The 19,209-nt window shown below is 35.9% G+C and overlaps 3 protein-coding genes across 5 annotated transcripts; 2 read left to right on the plus strand and 1 right to left on the minus strand.

The window, feature by feature from the left end:
* The first annotated feature begins 63 nt into the window (after positions 1-63).
* Positions 64-3,529, plus strand: LOC132546151 (anaphase-promoting complex subunit 10-like). Of its 2 annotated transcripts, none has more exons than XM_060209856.1 (4): positions 64-160; positions 901-1,020; positions 1,412-1,574; positions 3,233-3,529. In XM_060209856.1, the coding sequence occupies exons 2-4, from the start codon at positions 906-908 to the stop codon at positions 3,510-3,512; spliced, it is 558 nt and encodes a 185-aa protein (XP_060065839.1). In that variant the 5' UTR covers positions 64-160; positions 901-905; the 3' UTR covers positions 3,513-3,529. The 2 variants fall into 2 exon arrangements, with proteins under 2 accessions (XP_060065839.1, XP_060065838.1); XM_060209855.1 differs by lacking the exon at positions 64-160 and adding an exon at positions 312-427.
* Positions 3,530-3,605: 76 nt separating this feature from the next.
* LOC132546149 (methionine adenosyltransferase 2 subunit beta-like) lies at positions 3,606-9,262 on the minus strand. 2 transcript variants are annotated; one of them, XM_060209853.1, is made up of 6 exons: positions 9,237-9,262; positions 7,986-8,176; positions 6,990-7,104; positions 6,293-6,445; positions 5,845-6,038; positions 3,606-4,936 (listed from the first exon to the last, which is right to left on the minus strand). In XM_060209853.1, the coding sequence occupies exons 2-6, from the start codon at positions 8,166-8,168 to the stop codon at positions 4,679-4,681; spliced, it is 903 nt and encodes a 300-aa protein (XP_060065836.1). In that variant the 5' UTR covers positions 8,169-8,176; positions 9,237-9,262; the 3' UTR covers positions 3,606-4,678. The 2 variants fall into 2 exon arrangements, with proteins under 2 accessions (XP_060065836.1, XP_060065837.1); XM_060209854.1 differs by having other exon boundaries at positions 9,242-9,250.
* Positions 9,263-10,763: 1,501 nt separating this feature from the next.
* On the plus strand, positions 10,764-12,101 carry LOC132546225 (ankyrin repeat and KH domain-containing protein 1-like). The gene has a single exon (XM_060209933.1). It carries the CDS (start codon positions 10,764-10,766, stop codon positions 12,099-12,101), a length of 1,338 nt encoding a protein of 445 aa, XP_060065916.1.
* The last annotated feature ends 7,108 nt before the right edge of the window (positions 12,102-19,209 follow it).

The raw sequence follows: 19,209 nt of genomic DNA on the forward strand, positions 1-19,209 counted from the left end.
TTAGATAATGTGTTAAATCTACTTCCGGTCAGTAGATTCAAAATAAAAGAGTTCCAAAACAAAACCCGCCAATCTTTTTTCCAGCGACTACAAAGGCTGAGTAATTAACTAACAACGATGCCCTTATGTCCGGACTTTGGCTAACATTGACATCACAAAAGTAAGTACATGTCCAGCGAAAACTCTACCCATGTACATTGATGTATCTCGTTAAAGGGATCAGATCATGCAGACCGCATTCCATAGAACGTCATGATCACATTCCTGCCGGTAGGGATAAACCACGAAAAGGATCGAAAAGCCTGTTGTGTGTGTTAGTAGTCTGGCTACTGTACAGGGTCTGCATTTGTGTACTTCTTACTTTCACTTATATTGTAGCTAGTCTCAGACTAGACAAAACCAGAGGGAAACGGCCTACAGATGACTGGTACGTATGTTATAGGAAGGAGTAACGAAAAACTCCCTGCCTATTCAGTCTCTAGCTGGACATTTCTATCTACAGCTCGACTGATTAGAAAATTCCCAGCAGCCGTACCGCGTGACTAGCTACAGTTATACCCCGACCTTGAGGTGTTTACTGGTTTAATAATAGGGTATGAACTGAAAGAAATGAGACAATGCAACAAACATGTAAAGCAAGACAGATTACAAAATATGGTTAATGCTACTAACACAAACAACCACTTTATTGAATGCACACATTACATGGTAAGTCAAGTGATCATGACATCCTCAAAGATATACATACATGGACAACAGCATGTACTTGCAAATACATAATGCATTTTAATAGATAACATTTACAATTAGGTGTGCACTTAGAATGACAAGTACTAATTCACTTAATTATATCAATTAAACAATGAATTACATCTTGAAATATATCTTGTTTATTTGTAGAAGTCATGAGTTCCAAGTTAACAGCCAACCCAGATCTTGATGTGTTTAAAGAAGAGAGAGAAGGGAAGCTGCGAGAAGTCGGCGGTCACGCAGTCTGGTCTTTGTCATCATGTAAACCAGGTATTATACATTTACTTGGGAAAAACTACATTTTCATATGTTATAATAATTGGGTGTGACAGCTTGACAATTAAAATTCATGAATATTTTATGTTCAGTGTCAAAGTAGCAATTACAACAATTAAAGTCACTACTTGTATGGTATAGTGCACTTTGGATGAAAATATGTATAATGGCCAGATAAAACATCAACTTTAAATCAATCTGAAGCCTTCATATTGAAAGTATTTATGTATTCTCAATTAAAGAGAGAAATAAAATGCCTTGATACATCCCCTCAGACGTTCACTGACCTGATATAACAGTATATGTGATTGGCTTCAAAAAATGTGAAATGTCTTTGTCAATATGTATTTTAAATTGTATATAAATATATTGTTTGAAAATGTAGGTTTTGGTGTAGACCAGTTGAGAGATGATTCCTCAGATACATACTGGCAATCTGATGGTCCCCAACCTCACCTTGTCAATATTCAGTTTCGCCGCAAAACTACCATTCATGACATCTGTATCTATACTGATTACAAGGCAGACGAGAGCTACACACCAAACAGGTAGATTTCATGCTTTTTCAAACTATAAGATTTACTTGTACATAAGCTTTACCTAGAGACTCACTGACAGTCTAATATCTAAGTTACAATGTAGACTGGATTTATTTTGTAGTTCATGATTCTGTTCCTATACAATGATAGCTCATATCAGAGGGTGCAGGTTTGTAGGATATATCAATGTTAAAGCCATGTCAGGGTAAAACAATAGTTTTCTTTCTGTTTTATTATTGCATATACATGTATAGATTAAGGATATCACCCTATAAACGATGGTATTTGGTTTTTGTTGAAATGTGCTCATAAAAAAAGGTTAGCGATTAATGTTACTTATTCTGAATTGACTTAAGAGTTATCAAATAACATTTGCCACACCCATAACAAAATCTGGTGATGGAAGAAAAACTGGATTTTACTGTGTTAGTATTGTCGCTGTCATTTCTGCCTGCCAGCCATGATATGTTTGTACTTACCAAATACTGCATGTATTGTGCAATGTTATCAATGCTAAATTTTAGAGGGGTTTCCTGAACAGAAGAAGTCGTCAGCTAGACATCTCAGATTATGAACCACCATGTGTTGTTGTGTTTTTTCACAAGACACTTCACTCTAAATGTAGAGGTATCAACATAAAACTTCTTATGTACAACAAAGAGATCATCACTCTTTTGCATAATTTAAGAGTTATTTCTCTTTGTTATTTTTCATACCTAGTGCGGAATTTTACACTAAAACTATAAGAAGTATCAATATGAAACTTCATAGGACGATAGATCTCAAAAAATTGAGGGCAGTAAACAAGAATCATAGCTCTTTAATTGCCCTTTGTTATTTTTCACACTTAAATTTTGTCCCATTGGGGGAGCCACGATCTTTTAGTTGATGATTTTCATAATCCTCAATTTATGACGTTTCAATAAGTTGATCTTTACTTCCTTTTCTTAATGGTCTCTGCCCTGAAGAGGATATTTACATATAAAGCTTTGTCTAGATAACTCCCAGGTCCTTAAACTACACATATCAAAACTATCTCCTAGGTTACTTATTGATTCATGTCCCTCTGTTGAAAAATAGCAAATGTTTGTACAGGCAATTCTTCTCAGGCTTGTAGGTGGTGTCAATTAAACTTTTTATACCACAAGTAACTCATAACTTCCCCCTAACAGTGTGCATTTCATTTCTTTCACAAATTGTTGCTATGGTTACAAAAACTGTAGTCCTTGATCGGGAAAGGTGGTCTGTCCTTTAAAATTGAAATATTTTACATATATTCTCAGTTGACCTTTTAATCAAGCATGTGTTTCACATTTCCTTCCATTGCCCACAGATTGTTGATATCTGTTAGGGGTATAAATACCTTCCTGTATTTAATTACTGTACATTGTATCGCTCAGGAATGAGAGTTTTAATTATAATTCATTAGCACCATTTCGTTTTTTGTGATTGCTACATTTCCAGATTTTTATGCATTTTGTATCATGAATATAAGTTTCTTTGGTACATTGTGGATGTATATTTGTTCTGCCCTGCATGGCTCTTGTGTCAGAACTGTACAGAAACTGTAAACTTTATTTTACAACAATAGCAAAATAAAGATAATTAATTATACCTATGTATATCATAACTGTCCATGAAATATGTTTTTATATTCTATCTTTCAGGATCTCCATCCGTGCTGGAAGTCATTTCAATGACTTGTTAGAAATTGAACAAATAGAGCTAAGTGAACCGGTTGGTTGGGTGTCCATCCCTATGAAGCAAGTAAACAACAAACCCATACGGACATTTATGGTGCAAATAGCGGTGTTATCCAACCATCAAAATGGCAGAGACACACATCTTCGCAGGATCAAAATACGCTCTCCTGTACATGACTTGTCCATGGCAAAAATGCCAAAATTTACTAGTGTAGAACTGTTACAATATGCCTATATTAAATAGTTTAAGATCCTCCAAAATTATTCATTCATTTGTCATTTATTCCGCAGTTGTAACCAATGAAAATAAGGAGTCCCTTGTTCAAATATGACACAATTCTATAAAAACTAAAACTCTTTATTATGCTTGTAAATGTAAATAATTTGAGTATCACAGATAAAATACTTTATCTTTATTTGAATTAGTATTTTCCATAACATACATTTTCCATTAAAGCTTGTTAAATACATGTATATTAAAAATCAGTTAGAAATCACTGTTGCCCTATAACTTTATATATATTTGATTATCTTTGTTTTTTCCTTGAGAGCTGAATTAATTGTAAGACATGTTAAAGTATATAATACATATTTTAATGAATGCATGTATAATCAACTTGAAAAATAACCAAGTCAGGAATGATGTATATTTTGTAGCTTACATATTTGGGCAGTGTTTCTGTACTTGAATTGCACAGCAGCCTTTGCCCATCTACACTCAGTATTGGGAAAAAATTCCCCTTTAAGAAGATTACAGAAATATTAAAGCTTAAGTGTGTGGATGCTCCGTCACTGAAATATCTGTTTCCTGTAACTGATTCAGCAAAAAGGATCCTCCATCCAGTCAATTATATTCTGGTAAAGCACTGACCTGTATATTACTAGTCAGTAGATTGGTAGAACACTGACATGTATGTAGTTACAAGACTGTAGATTGGTAGAACACTGACCTACAATGTTAATGTAGTAGTTTGTCTGTAGATTGGTAGTGCACTGACCTACTTGTAATAACTTGTCTGTAGATTGGGATATTACTAGTAAAACCAACACCAATAGTATATATGAATTATATAACTACATCAACCTTGCGAGAATCTAACAAACCCAATCACCATACAATTTACCAAAATGGAAGCTATGCTCTACACAAGGGATATTTCTTGAACCAATTTCGTTCACAGTCTGTGTTATTGAATAAAAAAAGTGAACAACCTTGTTGAATCCATAGGTAACATTCGGTTCAAACTATCCTACGAAAAGATACAGCTTTCAGGTATCAGAAGCATTGTATCTTTGATTTTTAAGCTGATGATTTGAGTCAATGATACAGTCCTTGACATATCTGACAAACATGCAGTGGCTTATCAGATATTCTGATCTGTCTCTGTTGGTCGATATATACAATTCAATTTATTTTCCAACAAAGGGAGATAACACTGGAACTATTCCATCCTTGAAAGGTGTTCTTCTTCCAAAACCTAAACTTTCAACTCTTTGGCAGCCAACATGTGCATTATAGGGTCTTGTTGCTCCAACTGAAGGATTTTTGTCTGCTTCAATATGATTGGTTGAGATTCCAAGAGCTGTAGCCATAGCAACTGCCATATCATATTTGGTCATGTTTTCATCACCACTCCAATGGTATATTCCTCCTATATTGCTAGGATCCTGAGGAAAAAAGAAGGGAAACATGAATTTCTGACAAGGATACATTAATAGTCTACTTGTTTCATTTAAAAGATAAGTTCATAAAGGTTGAACTCTAATCATATTCATAAAAATGTATGACATCCCCCTCCAACCCTAAACCCCTCCCAACCTCCCCTCCTTTGTTTTATTATGGAAAAGATAGCAATTCCATGAAATGAATTACTTGCACCTTTTACCAGTCAAGCAGATCCTGTGTATAAAAAATAAAAATAAATCATTGTCAGGTTATTTAGGGACATTTGATACAAATACTGAATATGAAGTTTTCCATATGACCATCTCCATATCCTTTCCAAAATATTCCAATCGGAAAGCTTCGATTTTTTAAAAAAATAATAATTTATGTGTAATATGCAAATAACAAATTCGATAATCTTAAGTAAGGCTTCTTATTTTGTACAAAGTTTGCATGAACTACATAAAATGTTCAATATTTTAATGTAGATATTTTTGACTCATAATTATCATAATTAATATGAATTGGAACTTCGCTGTTTGGAGAAGTTGAAGCAAGAATAATGGGATATTCTTTAGAATTGTCGTTGATAACAAGTTTTGACCCCTGTGTAGTGCAGATTATATTTCTCAACTGAGATCATGACCATCTAAAGCTGTCTTCACTCCATTTGCTCTAAACAGTATTTGATGGGCCTCTTGCACGTTGTTCAGTGAGATAGCCACCAGCTGTTACAGGAGACCACATCTTAAATACTCTTTTGTAGGCCAAGAATATTTGATATGATGATCTGCTTTCAAGAGCTCGTGATTGATTATAACCCCCAGATGTCTGGAATTATCATGGTTGGTTACAGGGGGAAACATCTCGCCAAAAAACTGCAACAAACCAAGGAAATGAGTATTTGTACCTGTAGTTTCTGATCAGATAACTGTCTGATGACTACTGCTATGTCGGCACAATGTGTTGGATATCTCCTTTCATAATCATTCATCACACATTGACTTCCTGTGTTCTTGACTTTATCAAACAGAACAGTGACAGCACTCTCACCAAGGTCATGCACTTCTCCATATAGGATAGGAACTCGTAGGACACCATTTTCTGTGGATCAAAGGTAAAAGATATCATTTAGTTAAAGGCCCACAAAGAAATTATTGCTCACCTGAATTTTAAAATTTGTTGACCAAACTTTCTACTTGGAAAAATACATCACTGAAAGCCCTGTGATTATAGAGAGTGCAATTGAAAAATATTAGCATATAAATAAACTGGATCTTTATTTAGTTAAAAAACCAATGTTTTTTATGACAATTCCTTGATGTTATTTTTCATTTTTAATAATTTCATTATCTTACCTTTGGAGACTTCCAGAGTAACTAGCTCTCCGTTCAGTTTACTTTCACCATATTTATTGAGAGGATTGGGAGTGGCGTCCTCGTTGTATGGAGGATTTTTCCCATCAAAGACATAGTCAGTACTGATGTATAACACCCAGGCTCCAATCTTTCCTGTCAAGTAAATTACGGAAATAACTTGCAATGATGCTTCAAGGTCAAGGTCACATATTTACTTTGTTGAATTTGGTCTGTAACTAGAAAAAGTCTGTAGACATAAAGACTCTGCTCCCGTGAACTGGAGTATCCTTGCTTGACGAATTTGCAGAAGTTGTCAGATATGACCTTTGACCCTTTTACCTCAACCGATGACCCCAATTATACGAAAATGTGTAAGACTTGATGCTATAATAATATGGGGTGAATGTTAACCAAATCTAATTTAAGATTTTTTAAGACATGACTTTGAATATGATGAGAGAGACCAACACCGGTAACATCAATATTTTTATGGCAAAATATCTTGTATATTTCATGCGTGTTTACAATAACAAATGCTATTGTTAGACAAATGATAATGGTTTTTTCAATTAATTGGTGCAAATGCCAATTCTCATTTCAATCTTAATACTGTTCACAATGTACCAGTTACATGTACATGTTTATGAACGTGTCCATACAAACTCAGTTCTTGGGGATAGGAAGGGTGGGAGTTTACCTGCCAATTCACAAATTTTCCTAGTGGCATCAATGTTGAGGCGTCGTGTTGCATCTGGTTGCTTTTCTACAACATCTGGTTTACGCTCCGCAGCACTGTGTATTACTACCTGTGGCTGTGAAATAGAGGTGTATTTTACTGGCATTTATCAAGGATGCTCTCGATAATGGTAAATTTGATAGCAATTATACAGGAATTGGGTGATTGTATATATTTTCAAATAAAGGTTAAAATCTTAGAAAAGGTGTAAATAAACAATGCAAATGATTCTATTCCCCTCACTCTCCCACCTGGACATAGAAAGATGGAGATGATGGCCACCTGTGTAAAATTTGATCAAAATCGCTTCAGGAATGAAGTCATTGATGCATTGACAAATATTTTCTAAACTTTGACCCTACAACTCTGAATCTCAAACTTGTCTGTGATAGTATAGTCCTTTGAATGAATATGAAGTATGATCCAAATTCCTACATAAATGAAACCTCTAAAGTGCTGATGAAGATATAAAAAAAAGTAATTTTGACCTTGACTCCACAATCTTAAAAAAATTTCAACTTGTCCAAGACATTTGGTTCCTTCATATGTTTGTGACATTTAATCAAAATCCTTCATGAAGTGAAACTGTAACAGCACCGAGAAGGGTTTTCTAAAATCTGTAACAGCGATTTTGACCTTGACCCTACAAACCTGAACTTTGTCTGATATACTATAGTCAATATTAGTGTGTGAATAAATGGAACTGCTAGAGCACCAACAAGGATTTTGATTACAGTCCTACCAGAAATGCAGCTGCTAGAGCACTGAGCAGGATTTTCTAAATATAGTGACTTCAGAATCTTGGATTTCAAATTTGTCGGAAATACATCTGAGAACAACCCTATATCTTCACTCCAACATTTGTCATGAATGAGAATATCAAGTACTTTAACAATTCTTGTTCAAAAGACTGATGATTTCTTGTCAGGAAATGGATTTTTAAAAATTTAATTTTACCTTAAAATCATCAAAGACTTTTGTTAATTCTTCACTTGATGTTATATCCACTTTGCGCAGGTCTCCATGTGCTCGGGAAAATGCAAGCCCTAAGACTTCCCATGTTGTATCTTTCAGAAATTCTTTATACAAAGCTCTTCCCAAAAGTCCAGATGCACCAGTGATCAACACTTTCTTTGCCATTGGAACTGCTGCACAAAAAAAGGACAAAGGGGCATGTAATGTAATGTTCTGTTTCAATCTTTATATTTGGGCACATAAATTCTTTAAGTTCAAGACTTAAAACCAGGTAATGTACAAGCTTATCATGTTCTACCCATACATTAGACACATACAACACCAGGTTACTGTGTTCTCCCCAGACCATTAGAGACAGGTACAACACCAGATTACTGTGTATTCCACAGACCATTATAGACAGGTACAACATCAGGTTTCTGTGTTCTCCCCGGGGTCATTATAGACAGGTACAATACCAGATTACTGTGTTCTCCACAGACCATTATAGACAGGTACAACACCGGGTTACTGTGTATTCCACAGACCATTATAGACAGGTACAACACCAGATTACTGCTTTCTCTAGACTATTATAGACAGGTACAACACCAGGTTACTGTGTTTTCCCCATACCATTACATACCAGTAAAACAGAATCTAATGGTGTTCTCCCAAGACCATTATACACAGGTAAAACACCAGGTTACTGAGTTTTCTCCAGGCCATTATTGACAGGTAAAACACCAGGTAACTGTGTTTTCTCCAGGCCATTATTGACAGGTAAAACACCAGGTTACCGAGTTCTCTCCTGGCCATCATTGATAGGAAATATCAGATTACTGCATTCTCCCCAGACCATTATACACAGGTAAACACCAGATTATTGTGTTCTCCCCAGACCATTATACACAGGCAAAACACCAGATTATTGTGTTTTCCCCAGACCATTATACACAGGTAAAACACCAGATTATTGTGTTCTCCCCAGACTAAGTTGATACAACGGCACAGCTCTCATTAATTATTAGAAGTTCACACGTTAAAACCAATTGGTGGTGATGCCTGAACAAGTGTAACGTTGACAATCTAGCTACATACAACATGTAAAAGGTTATCTTGTGACAAGGCTACATAATAAACATTGTATAGTCAACTGGTCACGTTCTATCAGACCTAATAACTGTGTTTTCTGCTTCTTCTACTAGAATGCACATGCTACTAAGTACCATGTTCCATAAATAGTACACAGACCTCACCTTCCACGTTCCAGGTGGAGAACCTCTGATTAGAGTCGTCCCCCTTGCGATATGACCGATGAGGCTCCATTTGGGGTAATTTTATTTTTCATAAATGCCTAATTTCGCTTGAGAGCACTCGTCGTCTGATATCAAGATTACATTTTTTTGTATTTAATTCGGAAAACTATATTTATATTGCTTATCATCATATACTACATATCGTGTGAATTTGATATAATGGATGTATATACACATACACACTGTATATAAAATTAAGTGCAAGGTATGACTCAACGATACTCTAACAGTCATTTCTAAAATTAACAAAAGCATTGAAATTCGGCTGTAGGTCTTGTCATGCTGTACTGATGGAAAGTATCATAGCTAGTGAAACTGTGGTCATTTGGTGTAAATTTAAGGTAGGTAGGACAGGGTTTTATTTATTTATTTATTCAATAGTAGTTTCATATCTTGTGACGTATCTCCTTGTAACGTGTTATATGAGTTCGCCCCGCCCCCAACACGTTTAGGAGGTCGATATACCCACATTCCCGATATTTCACACGAGCCCTTATATAATATGATGTTTATCTTGACATTGATCGATAACTTTCTCCTTATCCAGCACGTTTTTTTTACTAGTTATACAACATTTCTTGAGGTTATTAAACCTTGCACTTTTTAGTGCGAGTAAACTTACAGTTCCTTTTAAATAACTCAGAAATGCTGACGTCTTGTGGTGCCATGGTGCGGTGTCCGCCCCACGGAACCACGGAACCACAACCCATCAGCGTTTCTAAGTTATTTAACAGAAACTGTAAGTTAATATTGATCAACAACTTTCTCATTATCCATCACAATTTTTCTTGTTGTACAAGAGGTTTGTCAGGTACAGTTTAGTGCGTGTTAATTTACAGTTCCTGTTAAATAAGTTAGAAATGCTGATGGCTTGTGGTTCCGCGATGAGGCTTATCAGTGACCAAGGTCTTTTAATCATTTTCGCAATAATTAAAAGACGCTGGGTACTGATATTGTTCCTACTGCATGATAGGATGAAAGTCTAGCTGAATCACTTTGACCTACTTTCATCTTCAAAGGTCAGAAATATTAAAATCTCTAAACCTATTCTTCTTAATATTAAAATTGTACTGGGCACATGTTAGTTAACCTTTTGTCTTCATATATATATATATATATATAATTATATCGACTTCAATCTGGACAAGAAAAAAAATGGATATATGGAACCTTATGGTCTACAGTCAAACATATATCGTCATTGGGATTTTTATATAGGTTTTACGAAGTCAATAGCGAAAGCATTTTCATATACGTGTATAGGATTTACTTATATAACATATATGCATTGGATGTGTATTTAAAAACAACAAAAAAACATAACGTTTGATTTTTAATTCCCTCCCTAGATTTCGACGTCGGTCAGTAAAGCAAGAAGCCAATTCTACAACCGGTATTGAGCAACGCTGAAATACTGCAAGCAACATCAACTTTGAAACCGGAACTCCGAACTGCAGCAGCAATGGAAAGCGGAAGTACGATCAAAACTCGCAACGGTGAAAGGGATATTGATAATGCTTTAAACGAGGTTGAGAACAATACTGTTGATCATCTCAATACATTGTACAGTACTATCGCTGATAATAATTTCACATTGTTTAAATCTACCATAGGGAAATGTGGCTTTGACATGAGCCAAGGATCTCAGATTTTACATTGTATCTGTAAATGTCGAAATGAAGCGAACGTTGTTAAATATTTACACGAAGCTGTAAGATACGGATTTGATATTAGGGCTAAAGACGACACCAATCAAATGCCTATACATGCCGCCTGTTCGTATGCGAATTACCATGCCGTAAATTTCCTGGCTGACCTAGACCCGTCACTCTGTAACGAGGTCGAAGAGGGTTCAACCCAATCTTCCCCACTCATGATAGCGATTTCTAAATTTACGCCAGAAAAAGACGAAGATTTTTTCAAAACTGTTGATGCTCTTTTAAAGCATGGAGCAGACGTTAACAGGAGGATAAGACATCACAGCCATACGCCTTTGCTGAGTGCTGTGTGTCACAGTGAAAAGATGCCAGAAATTATTCGTATTTTACTTGACGCTGGAGCTGACGTCGCGACACGTTCTTTGATGGACAGAACGCCACTTATTCTCGCCGTCTCCCAGAAAGATCAGCAATCAGTTAGATACCTTCTTAAAGCTAAATCGGATCCAGATGCAAAGGATAAAATGGGCTTGACTCCTCTACGCCTTGCTTGTCGGAAACAATACGTATCGATTATAAGGGATCTTGTTGAATACGGCGCCGATATTAACTGTGAAATTAGTCAAAACAATAGGGAGATATTAATTGATGCCATCCAGACATCAAATTACGGCATCACTGAACTTTTGTTTAAACTGGGACTGAAAGTGACACAGGAACTCATTCTTCAACAAAATCCTGTTGTTTGTGCAATAAGGAAAAAAAGTAAAGAACATTTGAAGATACTGCTTCAAGAGAATTGCCCGCTAGACGAGCCCTTATATCAACTCCCCTTAATAGAAGCGGTACAGACGAATACTGTTGATACCGACGTGTTGAGTGTCCTTCTCCAATCAGGTGCTGACTTTTCGGACGCGCTATTAAACTGTGCCCTGACAGCTAAGCCGGACGATGAGACATTGGCAAGTTTAGTGGCGCAATATCACCGTGACGTCAGGACGCTGAAGGCGTTATGCTGTTTCTCTGTCAGAAAGTCTCTTGGCCTCGGGATCAAAAGAAAAGTTTGGAGTCTGGTCGAAGACCACACTATTCCTCGGTCCTTAGTTAAAGATGTCATGTTAGAGCATATTCTGAACGTGTAAATCAATTTATAAAAAATGTCACCCTTGCTGTTCAGTCGAATTCAAACTTATAGAGACTCGGTATTGATGATAACGTTGATGTGTGGTAACTTAGCCGTTTTTAAGATAAAAGTAGATCGTGTCTGAATATGGCCGGAAGACCTGAAGATGTTTGTGAAACAGGACGTTGCGTCATCTATACACAAAAGTTTTTACTACATAGCTGTCACAAATCCGGTACAATCACGACTGGCAATATAAAATCTGAAATCACCGGATCCAGATACCTTATGATATGATGTGTAACATTTCTTTATTGATTTTTGAAAGTTGTAACATAACTGACGAAGGAAGACAAGTTACACAAACATTAATACAGATGGTACCATTCATGTATCATTAATACTCATTATTCAACATCGTATTCGAAAAAGATGATGATATGGGTGTTTTCCTGCCATGTTCATATGTAGATACATCATGCGGGGGCTATGTAAAATGGCGACGATGTTCAAACATCTATTATTAATTGAAAAATCAAGGAAGACTGCAAAAAAAAATGTTAAACTTATTTTAGTTAGCATTTGTGAGGAAGAAGAACACTAATATAAAATTTACAGGGGCAATGCATTGCTCCTTAGCCATATCCTCGGTGAATGCATGTGGAGCCTTCAGGCAGTTACGTAGAAATACTATGGCCCAACAGCCAATCACCGGTCTTCTAGATGTTTGTATATGATAAAAATAACCTTCGTTATAATAATAAATATTAGTCACATTTTCAAACGCGTTATACCTCTATCGTTATATAAGTACATATTCGAGGCGCTCAGAATATTTTATTGTGACAGGTTTTGAAGATTTTGTCATGTGACTATGATTGGTAGTGACCGCGACGTCTACCGCGGACCTCGTCATGTGACTGTAACTGGTACGTGACCCTGACGTCTACCAGGGACCTCATAATGTGACTATAAGTGGTACGTGACCCCGACATCTACCGCGGACCTCGTAAGGTGAATACAACTGGTACGTAACCCTGACATCAACCGAGGACCTCGTCATGTGACTATAACTGGCACGTGACCCCGATGTCTACCGAGGGCCTCGTCATGTGACTATAACTGGTACGTGACCCTGACATCTACCGAGGACCTCGTCATATGACTATAGCTGGTACGTGACCCCGACATCTACCGAGGACCTCGTCATGTGACTATAGCTGGTACGTGACCCTGACATCTACCGAGGACCTCGTCATGTGACTATAGCTGGTACGTAACCCCGACATCTACCGCGGACCTCGCCATATGACTATAGCTGGTACGTGACCCCGACATCTACTGAGAACCTCGGCATGTATGCCATATGTTTAACTGGTTCGTGACCCCAAAATCTACCGATGACATCGCCATGTGACTATAACTGGTACGTAACCCCGACATCTACCGCGGACCTCGCCATGTAACTATAGCTGGTACGTAACCTCGACATCAACCGAGGACCTTGTCATGTGACTATACGTGGTACGTGACCTCGACATCTACCGATGACATCGCCATGAGGCTATAACTGGTACGTGACCCCGAGATCTAGCGAGGGCCTCGTCATGTGACTACAGCTGGTACGTGACCCCGACATCTAGCGAGGGCCTCGTCATGTTGCTATAGCTGGTACGTGACCCTGACATCTAACGAAGGCCTCGTCATGTGACTATAGCTGGTACGTGACCCCGACATCTACTGAGGACCTCGTCATGTGACTATAGCTGGTATGTGACCCCGGCATCTACTGAGGAACTCGTCATGTGACTATAACTGGAACGTGACCCCGGCATCTACTGAGGACCTCGTCTTATGACTATAGCTGGTACGTGACCTGGACATCTACTGATGACCTCGTCATATGACTATAACTGGTACGTGACCCCGACATCTATCAAGGACCTCGTCATGTGACTATAGCTGGTACGTGACCCCGACGTCTATCGAGGAATCGTCATGTGACTATAGCTGGTATGTGACCCCGACATCTACTGAGGACCTCGTCATGTGACTATAACTGGTACGTGACCCCGGCATCTACTGAGGACCTCGTCTTATGACTATAGCTGGTACGTGACCTGGACATCTACTGAGGACCTCGTCATATGACTATAGCTGGTACGTGACCCCGACATCTATAGAGGACCTCGTCATGTGACTATAGCTGGTACGTGACCCCGACGTCTATCGAGGACCTCGTCATGTGACTATAGCTGGTACGTGACCCCGAAATCTACTGAGGACCTCGTCATATGACTATAGCTGGTATGTGACCCCGACATCTACTGAGGACCTCGTCATATGACTATAGCTGGTATGTGACCCCGACGTCTATCGAGGACCTCGTCATGTGACTATAGCTGGTACGTGACCCCGACATCTACTGAGGACCTCGTCATATGACTATAGCTGGTATGTGACCCCGACATCTACTGAGGACCTCGTCACCCCGTCTATCGGAAACATATTTATTTGATTGTAACAGTTTAATGACGCTGTCATCAATTGAAATAAAAGCTACTATGGTATTTCAAACCACAAACGAACTTCCCAATTGTCGTAATTTTCTCCTCTGTTTAACAGTAACAGAGCTATTATGAAAGGATGTTTATCTAAATAATATTGCTATAGAACTTACATTAAATAACTTTAACTATACTACTGAAGCTTCTGTTATGTGCTTTATTACTAACTAACACTAATTGCTACGTTGCTACATTCGATTTGGAAATAGAACCCCGGTCGACTCAGTGGAGGACATGTACGTTACCACTGCGCCATCCGACTACCCATCTTGCATTCAGAGTTTCTTAACACCACAATAGGTACATGAATCTTCTAAAAACGTGTTTTACCTATATAAGTTCGTTCTACATAATAATGACCTTAACCTACTTTATCAATACTGTGACAATACTTTCCTGAAATTAACTTACCTAATGACATGTTAACCTACACTATAGGTATAGGATCACCTACCGGAAAACTGAAATATAACTTGCATCATAGCTCCCTTGCCTTTACAGATGGTTTGTAATTTGCATGACAGTGTTCTCACCTTCTCAGTTGGTATAAAGTAATTTTTACTTTCACGGTTGGGTTGGTATATAGCTTGTATAAAAGTATGTTTACCTCCACAATTGATATATAACTTTTCTGAAACATCTTTACCTCGACAATTGGTATATCACTTTTCTGAAAATATCTATAGATACACAATTGGTATATCACTTTTCTGAAAATATCTATAGATACACAATTGGTATATAACTTATCTGAAAACATCTTTACCTCCACAATCGGTAGATAAATTTTCTGAAAACAGCTTTACCTCCACAATCGGGAGATAACTTTCCTGAAAACAGCTTTACCTACACAATCGGTAGATAACTTTTCTGAAAATATCTTTACCTCCACAATCGGTAGATAACTTTTCTGAAAACAGCTTTACTTACACAACTGATATAGATCGTGTCGGAAATGACATTTTCCCACACGGCCCATGTGTATAGCATTTTGCGATAAATGACCTTCATAGCTTTATGACATTGTATCTGAAAGTTTATAAGATCTATGATATAATGGGTATTTCTGTTTCAGGTCTAATGGATGGTTACATTTAATAAGTTACGCCATTGTCATTCAGACGTGAATAGAATATGATAATTTAAGTTAAAATATCATTTAAAATGCATAAAAATGAATTTGATACACAAATGAAATGCAAAATAGTTAGTTAACGGTATGAAAACGACAGATGGCGTGTCGATAGTCAAATTCGAAATTTCAAATCAACACTGGTTTGGCAGCCTTTAGGAAAATGTTGACTTTATAAACAAAATGTCTAATCTTGTACAATTAGCTAATCATTAATCGTTAATGTTATACTCATCTCAGAGGGTGCAGTTATCCGGTTTAGTAAGCTATAAAAATATAAGCCTAACCAAGAAAATAAACTCAGAATTTATAGATGTTTTAAAAATTATTAAAGTCCTGAACCTTACGTCACATCGCATATTTCACGTCACTGCTGGATTTATGACGTTGAATAGACATACCAGAGGACCAGAGATTCTATCCTACACTCCTATTTTTGTGAATGTCTGATCTACAGTGATGTCCGTACCGATTTATTTTGTCAGGCTGATTTGCGAAACAAGGATTTTCATTATCTAAAAGAAAGAGACATGTTTTTGTGCATTATTCAAACTAAAAACATCAATACTTAATATCGAAAACTATCCATGTTATGATGAGTCATAGGCGTTCTGTAGCAAATACATTAAGGTAAGCAAAATATTGCAGTAATTAATACACCTGCTGGAGAGTAATATATATACACTTTATAAAGATCTAAATCATTTTATTTAATATTTATCATCAGCTCCATTACATGATGATAAAGTTACAGATACGGCTGTAGTTCTAGGTTAAATATGTTTTTAGTAATACCCATAAATAATCACATTGAAAGTGTCCAGTAAACCGAACACACCTGGATATCACGTAGGTGTGTCGGATTGTATAATTGTTAATGTATTGTATTGTATTACTGACGCCATGAAACTTTATCAATGTATTGTATTGGTATGAAACTTTGCCTGAAAACATCTTTAGATACACAATAAGTATATAACCTGTCTAAAACCTACATAAATGGTATATAACTTGTCTGAAAACCTACATATATGGTATATAACTTACCTGAAAACCTACATAAATGATATATAACTTACCTAAAAACTTACATAAATGATATATAACTTACCTGAAAACCTACATAAATGGTATATAACTTACCTGAAAACCTACATAAATGGTGTATAACATGTCTGAAAACCTACATAAATGGTATATAACTTGTCTGAAAAACTACATAAATGGTATATAACTTGTCTGAAAACCTACATAAATATTATATAACTTACCTGAAAACCTACATAAATGGTAAATAACTTACCTGAAAACCTACATAAATGGTATATAACTTACCTGAAAACCTACATAAATGTTATATAACTTGTCTGAAAACCTACATAAATGTTATATAACATGTCTGAAAACCTACATAAATGGTATATAACTTACCTGAAAACCTACATAAATGGTATATAACTTACCTGAAAACCTACATGAATGGTATATAACTTACCTGAAAACCTACATAAATGGTATATAACATGTCTGAAAACCTACATAAATGGTATATAGTCTACCTAAAAACCTACATATATGGTATATAACTTACCTGAAAACCTACATCAATGTTATATAACTTGTCTGAAAACCTACATAAATGGTATATAGTCTACCTGAAAACCTACATAAATGGTATATAACTTGTCTGAAAACCTACATAAATGTTATATAACTTGTCTGAAAACCTACATAAATGTTATATAACATGTCTGAAAACCTACATAAATGGTATATAACCTGTCTGAAAACATTTTAAGATACACAATTGCTTGAAAACTTGTTTAAAAATTTACATTAATGGTATATAACTTTCCTGAAATCAACTTTACATACAGATTTTTTATATAACGTGTCTGAAATGACATTAACTCACACGACGTGTATAGGATTTGGATATTCCTTCATAATTTTATGTTATTAATGAATGTTTAAGTTTATAAGATCTATGATAGGGAAGGTATTTCTGGAAGGTTACATGTATCACGTTATTCAATTGTCATTCAGTCGTCGATAGAATAAGATCATTTAATTCAAGATGTAATGAAAACGGCTAAATTTTGTATAATTATTTGATGCGGGACTTTTGGATCATCTAGACATTGTATGAGAATCATTACATACAGCTTGAAATATGAAATACAAGTATTCAAAACATCCCTATAAGACAATAATGAATACTCAGTATTGTACATTTAAACGACCTACCGATAATCGCAAAAACATACGGACCCTTTTAGTATAGTTCGAAATCACCAAAAGTATTTCAGTACCGATCTGTGTTTGGGATAAAAAAATACTTTATACATGTACCATAATTTTTTGAACAGAAATTTCTTTTACTTTTCGATATATACTGCATCTTCCTATGTTCATTTCATTTGTACACGAGTAGACGTATATATTGAAGAAGATTAAATATATGATGATATATAATGCAAATGGACTAATTGTTACAGCATGGAAATTAATTGAAGAATTTTTTTAATAATGACATTATCACGAAGTAACAATAACATTCGACATTCTTCAGTTACTATTCAGTAACTCAGATATTTAGGTCCTGAACTCATGCTTGTTATATGTGACTCGCTATCAGTCCAGTTACAACGAGATATGTTGGGTTTTTAAAAAATGTGATCTTGAAAAAACGATCCCTTAAGATTATTGATTTTCATCGCTGAGAATCCATTAAGTCCACTCTGACGTCACAAGATTATTAAAACTCTTATGAAGTCAATTCAGTACAATGTAAAATGTAAATTATTCTTTAAATAACCCATTTAGTCCACTCTGACGTCACAAGATTATTAAAACTCTTATGACGTCATTTCAGTATAATGTAAAATGTTAATTATTCTTTAAATAACCCATTTAGTCCACTCTGACGTCACAAGATTATTAAAACTCTTATGACGTCATTTCAGTATAATGTAAAATGTAAATTATTCTTTAAATAATTCATTTAGTCCACTCTGACGTCACAGTGTTGTTTTAACTTCTATGACGTCATAAATATATTTTGCGCAAATCATCTTCAGGAGTGTATTGGTTACATAATTTAGAAAATATCACATTAATCTTGAACGGACCATGAGAAAAAATATACTCAAACAGCAAATGTTATGTAAAAAATTGTCGTGGAGTTGAAAATGAAAAAAAAACCCACTAAATCTTGTCACATACAAAATAGATTTGATCCTACAGCCATAAAACAAACACCAGAATAGAGGAGAGTGAATCTACTGTAGGTATTTACGTATATCCTTATCATCCTCGTCCTTATTAATCATTTCTTTTATTTTAATTATAATTGTTCTGTAACTATACGAGAACAAGCAATTATTGAATAAGCATCAACAGAGTATGAAATGGAAGACTCAAATCTA

Source organism: Ylistrum balloti, unplaced genomic scaffold (genome assembly GCF_031769215.1).
Source record: "Ylistrum balloti isolate Yb309-2 unplaced genomic scaffold, AGI_CSIRO_Ybal_v1 Utg369876, whole genome shotgun sequence".
Classification (NCBI taxonomy): domain Eukaryota; kingdom Metazoa; phylum Mollusca; class Bivalvia; order Pectinida; family Pectinidae; genus Ylistrum; species Ylistrum balloti.